This window comes from Eumetopias jubatus, unplaced genomic scaffold (assembly GCF_037043125.1).
Source record: "Eumetopias jubatus isolate StellerSeaLion01/CBP00866 unplaced genomic scaffold, mEumJub1_p1.0 scaffold_3, whole genome shotgun sequence".
Classification (NCBI taxonomy): domain Eukaryota; kingdom Metazoa; phylum Chordata; class Mammalia; order Carnivora; family Otariidae; genus Eumetopias; species Eumetopias jubatus.
The window spans coordinates 20,530,918-20,538,384 of NW_028274809.1; the positions used below are offsets into that span (position 1 = coordinate 20,530,918).

A 7,467-nucleotide genomic window follows, 5' to 3' on the forward strand; every position below is an offset into this window, starting at 1 on the left:
ATCTGTCCCAGGCTCCTTATGTCAATTTGGTCAGGCCTGGGCTTCATTTCCCTCCATGTAACATGAGGGGGGCAAATGTAACCATTCACAACGATCAATTATTTTGTTGTCATTGCTATTGTCTGTGTCTAAGTCTGTCTCCCCAACAGACTGTGTTCCTTGAGGGCAGAAAAAAGTTTTCCCACCTCTGGATCCAAATTTCTTGGAAAACATTTGTTGAATGAAGTACCTGAGCTCTCTTCTAGTACACTTTTCCATCATAACCATTTCTACCTGTTGGTGCCAGATATGGTGTCTGTGCCTCCTTAGTTTCTTGCAGGTTCACGATCTCCCAAACCCTTAGCTGCCCTCCTCTGCCAGGGCAGCAGGTTCCAGGTGGAGGAGACTGAATGTCGAACTCCTTGGCTCTTCCCACCTCTTCCAGGTGGGGTACTGTGCCACACTTCAGGTTGAAGGATCTGGCTTCCCCAGTGACTTTTGAAGGGGTTCAGGTGATGTAATCAAGAATAGGAGAGATAAATCCCCAGTGGGTAAACTTTGACCAGTGGAGGAGAGGAAATTAGGGGGTGTCTACAAATAAATCCCTGCTTTTTTCTTCTTTCCAAGACTTTTTTTTTTTCTGTACAACATGTGCAGAGATGTCCAGTGTGATTGAGTGACCCTTTGGACTTCTCTGAAGCATGTAAATCTGTGGCTAGGTTGATAATTGCTATGGTCTAAATGTGTCTCCCCCAAATTCATGTGTTGAAATCCTAACCCCAAAGATGATGGTATTAAGAGATGGAGCCTTTGGGAGTTGCTTAAATCATAAGGATGGGGCCTTAATGAATGGGATTGGTGCTTTATAAAGAGGCCCCTGAGAGATGCCTAGCCCCTTCTCCCACATGAGAATAAAATCAGAAGACACCAACCATGAATAGGAAGAGGATCCTCTTCAGAAGGTGACCATGCTAGCACCTTGATCTTGGACTTCCAGTTTCTAGAGATATGAGAAATAAATTTCTGTTGTTTAAAAGCTACCCAGCCTCTGGTGTTTTGTTACAGCAGTCCAAATCAACTTAGATAATAATACATTAACTTTGCTTCTCATTCTTCCTTGTCTCATGTCCTTTTCCCCTCATTCTTGATGCCTTGGGACTGTACCTTCCAATCTAAGTCTCTACTCAGATCTTGTTTACTGGAGGAACCCAAGTTAAGATGCCATCTGTCCAAATCAACCTACCCGAATCCTATTTATCCATAGAAGTTCATGGAAAGTCAGACCTAGAAAAAATGGTGCTATCCACTTACTCATTTTAATAGATAATGCAATGAGGTCTAGAGAAGGGAAGTGACTTGCTCAAGGTTAGCAATTGGACTAGTACTAGAACCCAGAATCTCTAATTCCTACCCCCAAATCTAGGAATGGGAACATGGGAAGGGAGGAACAAGTACTTTCTTCTCCCTGTTTTGCAGCTAGTGTTTCAGTAAGTGAGAACTCTTCACAGCGTTGGCAGCATCACAGTGAGACTTCTCATTCCTAGTTGGTCCCTGTGCTAAACAATTTGTCAATAATGTGGGACAGTGCAAGCAAGACAGGACAAAAGACATTTTGTACAGAGAGGAACCATTTGCTTTTGATCAGGAAAGACAGAGACACCACCTTTGATGAGACTGAGAATCTAGGTATCTGCTGCACACAGGGACTTTGGGAGCAATGCAAAATGAAATGGTATCTTCGCCTTCTCATTTGGGCTTAACTGTGTTATTCTGGTTAAAAGTAAGGATCTGGACAAGAGCTTTTGAAGTGTCCTTTAGCACTAACAAGTGAGTCTTTGTGCATAGCACCATCTGAGCTCCTTCTTCTTTTTCCCAGGGATGAGACTAACAATTGTGAGTATAAGTGCTTATCCACATGGCTGTTGTCTGTTTCTAGGATAAGAGAAGCAAAGAGAACAAGGAGCTCATAGAAACACAGAATGGAAGGGAGCTTGGGATTCACATAGTTAACCATTTTACTTTACACAGATGAAGAAACCAAAGACCCAAAGGCCATGTGACCTGACCAGGTCAAGCAGCTCTTTGGGGGCAGATCTGGATTTTGAAATAACTTAATCTTCTAATTGAGAAAGGTACTTTAGAAAAGAAACTGAAGTTTTCCAGGAGACTGGATAGGGCAATAATCATAAAGAGGACTCTCTTTCCTCCTTTCTCAATCTCAGGGCTAAAATGAAAGGCATCCTCATGCCAAATTTTAGAACCTTCTGTGGTCTCAAATTTCCTTGGCTGTTCCTACTTCTCCTGTTTCTTTCCTGAGCTGTGTGGGAAAAGAGAATAATCTGAGAGAAGCTCTAGGGTGTGATATGTGATGTAGACGGTGGATCTGAGTCAACAGACAAGGGCCATTTTACTAACTTGGGAGCTTGAATAAATCATGCAACTCTTCTGAGTCTGTACTTTCTTATCTCTAAAGTGGGGATAAGCACATCTGATTCATAGGATGGTAGAAAGGAAGAGGTGAGATAATACGTGTCTAAAAGTATCAGGAGGGTCCTAGAAGGAACCAAATGAGGAAGTACACTCAAATTAGGATAATTCAAGGAGAGTTTACTTTGTAAAGAAAGGACTCTACAAAAAGTGCAGGCAGAGTTGAGGAATCACACAGGTGGAGCTATCCCAGCACTGGAACCATGGGGGAGTGGGGTGAGGGAGGCCTGCTAGAGCACCAAGGTAAAAGGGTGAGGGGAGGGATTAGTTGCCAGAACCTGGAAGGGGAGAATCCATGGTCTGTGAGAGGGTCTTAGGTAGGAACCACTGACCTTCAATTGGAGGAGCTTTCCAATCCAATGTGACCTTGCCGAGATGGAGCCAGGGCAACAAGTATGCTGCCCTTCCTCTCTTGCCTCCCTCTGATCTTTGGCCAGGGCTCTATTGGCTGAACCCAGGTGGGAGTCAGAGGGCATGGGAGCTTGCTGATGTAATCCATACAGGTTAGCCTCCCAGCGCAAAGAGCAGGATGGCGAAAAGCAGAGAGTGGATCCAGAAGGGCAAATGGAACATTGCTTATTAAACTATGAAGTATTGAACAAGGGGTAGTGGATTCTGTGTTGTGTCATCCAGAACCATCATAACTGAAGTTTGTTATTCCCCCAGATGCTGCCTGTGTTTCTGGCTAATTGTTTGCAGCTGAGTCCTATTCCAAGACTTGCCCTTGCATTATAGGCCTTTTTTTTCCCAATGCCATACCCCTTTCCCAAGGGCAGGTCCCATCCCTGATTGATCTATACAGTGTGTACAAAGGTCCAGCCAATTTGCCCAAATTCTAGACAATTAAGAATGACCATCCCAGCTGCAGAGCCCCCTTGGGCTGAGACTTTGCTGCACTTGCATTGTGGTCCTTTTGCCCCATACTTCTTCCTTCCCTCCCCTGTAGTTGTTGAGGATATTCAGCTCTGAGTCTGCTTGTTAGGGAACCTGACCTGTGACACATAGGAATGTACCATTATTATTGACATGTAGATTTTGAGTAACTGTTGCAAGCCAAGCCTTGCACTTTGGCTATAGTTGTGCAGGTTGTACAAGATTGTATGGGATCCTCCAGCCAACTAAGTCAAATGAGAGCTGACACCCATTCTGCACAACACTCCCTAAGCTGTTTGCCCTGGCATGGGCTTGTCTTTTTCTAATTTACACAGTTTCTGTATGGGCTTTTGCAGCCTTGGCTTTAGGCACTTTATTTTCAATGACATGTCCCTAAGGATGAGAGAGAAACGAAGAACACAATGTCTGGGATGAAGTTGCAACATACTCTAGAAAATTAAGAACAGCTTGTCTGTTCTTATAGACTCTTAGAAGATGGCATCAAGAGTGAGACAAGCTTCCTCAGTTGGCCCTCAGGAATTTAGTCTGTGTTTCCTGTTGCATCCCAGCTGGTCTCATTCACCAGAGCATGGCCAGTTAGAAGTAACTTAGAGAAGGAGTGGGATTTGCATTGAATTCTAAATGGAATTCTCTTGCACAAGAGATTTCTTTTTTTCTGAACTTGAAAAGCCAATTCTGCCTTTCTGTGGTCACTGGAGAGGATCACTAAGAATGCTATTAATTCAGCTTCGACCCTCTCATTTTATAAGAAAATGAACTTGGGGAGGGGAAATGACATTCTGCAGGCCCTGTAGCTCTTTAGTTGCAGACTATCAGTCCAGTGTTTTGACTCCATCATGCTTCAGTGGCACTGAAGCACTAAAATTTTATCTGGATGGTGAAGTAGTGTTGAGGAAAGGATGCTAGGGAGGGGGCAATGGCATTTTTTCCAGCAGTCCCAGCTCATCCTCTTCGTGACAATCCCAGGAGAGCACTGGCAGTGCGTGTGCTTTTCCCTCCTTGGCTCCAAGTAAACTTTTGAACTCCCAGGGCAGGATCCACAGAGGCCGCAGGGAGCAGACAGAACCATGCCTTTGATGTAGTTCCAGAGAGAGGCCACTCTCCTTGACCAGTGGCTGGAGTATTTACTTGATGTAGACATTTCCCGTCTTTCCTTTGCTTAAAAACATCCCTGCAGGAGATAAAGTATTATACATTTATAGCTTTGGCTTGCCAAGAACAGCCCCTTAGCTCATCTCATAAATCCCACCAAACCTCCCTCCGGTAGCAAGTCATGGTCAGTCCTGCCAAACTTGGGGCAGAGCAGCAGTCACTGATGGGCCAGCCCAAGGCCAATTAGTAGAGCCACTCTGCATCCTTGGGAGTGTGAGTCTCCTTGTCCTTCCTGCCCTCTGAACTTTGAGTCACAACATTCCCATAAGCAGTCAACAATTATCTCCACAGATAATTTATATTCATCCTTTCTCTCTTTCTCCTTCTCCCTACCCCACCCACCTTTCCACCCTACTTTGTCATTCTAAGTTTACATTAAATGCAAGCTCTTTCTAGTCACTGGTTCAGAAGTCTCAGGCCAGGCTCATGCCTCCTTAGTCAAATCATAGTACTTAACATTTATAGATGAAAGCTGTCTTCTCAGCCAGCCATGAGACTTGGGTAGATATTTCCTCTGTGCTAGCTGGGTGTCTCTACCTGCCTTATAGAGAGTTGGGAGTTCCAGGGCCCAGAGCAGGTGGGAAGACAGGGAGGCAGCTCTGTCTTCTCTTTATACTCTCTCTTCTGCCAGCCTTGGGCATCCGCTACAGGTTGTCTCGGGTCTTATCCAGTTGTAAGTTGAACCAACACAATTGATTTCTCTAATTCCAAAATATTTTCCTCTTTGCATGCTCTTCTTAGCCTCTCTTTTCCAGGTGTTCTTCCTTGTGCTGTATGTCAAACTTGGTTCTCTTGTTACTCTCTATTAGGAAGCTCCACCTGCTTCCCTATGCTTTCTCTCTCCTCCATCTTTCTCTTCCCTTCCAATCTTTCCAGCTCATAGGACAACAGATGTAGCACAATGTCATTAGCAGAGTAACTTTAAAGGTCAAGCCACCGCCGCGGATGACTGGAGAAGTCCTGCTACAACAACAATGGCTGTCACCGCGTTGGCCGCCCGGGTGTGGCTGGGCGTGTGGGGCGTTAGGGCCATACAAGCCCGAGGCTTCAGCTCCGAACGGTCAGACTCCGGTGCGGGCTCGATCCGGGAGGCAGGTGGGGCCTTCGGAAAGAGAGAGCAAGCTGAAGAGGAACGATACTTCCGAGCACGCACTAAAGAACAACTGGCAACCTTGAAGAAACACCATGAAGAGGAAATCACCCATCATATAAAGGAAATTGAACGTCTGCAGAAAGAAATTGAGCGGCACAAGAAGAAGATCAAACATCTAAAACATGATGATGATGATTAAACATACACACTTCCCATAGCATAGCTACATATCATTGCCCGCTGCTATGGAAGCAGAGTTGTGATTTTATTAATATCTTATCTGTGTACTGCCAACAGATTATAATAAATTGTCATCAGTGAAAAAAAAAAAAAAGGTCAAGCCAATACTCTCAGGTTATGGGAGAAGAGTCTGAGACCTGGAGGGGTGAAGTGTCTTTCCTACTGTCATCTGGATAGTGGATGCCAAAGCAACAAATAAATCCCACCATGCCTTACTCCTTAACCAATGCTCTTTCTATGATACCACACTGCTTATCCTTTTCTTTTGCTTTCAAGAATTCATCCCTAATGATTGCTTTTTGCCCAAACTTCTATCTTGGCCCTTTTTAGTTTTTTACGTGTATTTCCAATTTTTGTGGACCCTGAAGTGGGAGGAAATGGGAGAAATCCAAGGGCCCAAGTTGGACAGCTTTGCCTTGATCACTAGGTGGTTAGGTTTGGAAATTTGTTCCAAAGCCAAGTCACATCTTTGGTATGAGACCATAAGTATGGGTCCCTTGCTGCTTATGTGTTCCTGGGAGGGTGAACGGTGATGTGATTACCTTCTCACTCTGGTGCTTGAATGGAACAAATGCTGAGACATATTGCTTAGATAAAGGAGAAAACAGACATTTTGTTCCTTTCTGAGCCACCCAAGGAACACAGTTGTAACCCTTTCTCTTGGAAAGAAAAATCAAAGATTTCCAAGTAATCAGAGGACACATGATTTATTTTCTCTCTGGGAATGACACATGCCTTGTCCCTTGCTCTTTCTTCTCAAGAAACAACATCTCAGTTCTGGGTACTGCTGTGCAGCATGATCCGTGCTGCTTCTAGGGAAGCCAAAGATGACAGAGCAGAGAGAGACAGAGACAAAGACAGAGAGAAATACCTTATTTCCTGAGCACACAGGAGACCAGCTGAGTGCTGCAGAGGGTTCACTTTTAGTGGCTCTGTGGACAGGGCAGGGACAAGCTCCTAGCCAGGTAAGAAGGTTCCAATGAGGTAAGAACCAACCTCCTCTGAGGGAAAGGCTGGTAGGGGGATTTTCCATGTCTTTGTCATGTCGTGCTTTGGGCCTAACATCCTGCAGGCCATTTTACACCAGGTGCTGAATGTCGTATTTCCTGGGGCCAAGGGTCCCAAAGAGCCCTTTGGAGATCAGTATCTCCCAGGAATGTGGCAAGCTTTTGAGGATCCTGCATTTTAGAGCAACCCTAGCCAGTGGTCAAGTTCTCTGAAAGGTAAGGTAATTCCATCAGTGTGTGGGCACCCAACCCGGTCAGTTTGGGAGTCTGCATGAGATAATAGAACACTGACCTGTTTGAGCCATACTGACCTTCTGATTTCTTTCTCAAGTCACTTGCTATCTTTGTGGGCTTGGGTGAGCCTCTATAAGACTCAGTTTCCTCATCTGTAACACAGGGCTAATAATTCTAACTTACTGGGGCTAGGGAGAGGAAAAAGTGGGTTTGTAAGTACCTGGAGTTGTGTCTGGCCCCCAACAGGTGCACAGTCAATTTTAATTTTGTTGTCCCCATTGCCACTTCAGCTCTTCTACCTAAAACATCTCTGAAAACAACCTGAGTTACCTGGGGTCCAACAATCTTGAACTCTCTAGTAACTTTGTTTTCTGCCTTTGA

General features: G+C 44.9%; 1 protein-coding gene across 1 annotated transcript; it reads left to right on the forward strand.

Moving 5' to 3' along the window:
• The first annotated feature begins 5,457 nt into the window (after nucleotides 1-5,457).
• On the forward strand, nucleotides 5,458-5,861 carry LOC114215971 (ATPase inhibitor, mitochondrial-like). Its single transcript, XM_028112205.2, has one exon. It carries the CDS (start codon nucleotides 5,487-5,489, stop codon nucleotides 5,802-5,804), a length of 318 nt encoding a protein of 105 aa, XP_027968006.2. The 5' UTR covers nucleotides 5,458-5,486; the 3' UTR covers nucleotides 5,805-5,861.
• The last annotated feature ends 1,606 nt before the right edge of the window (nucleotides 5,862-7,467 follow it).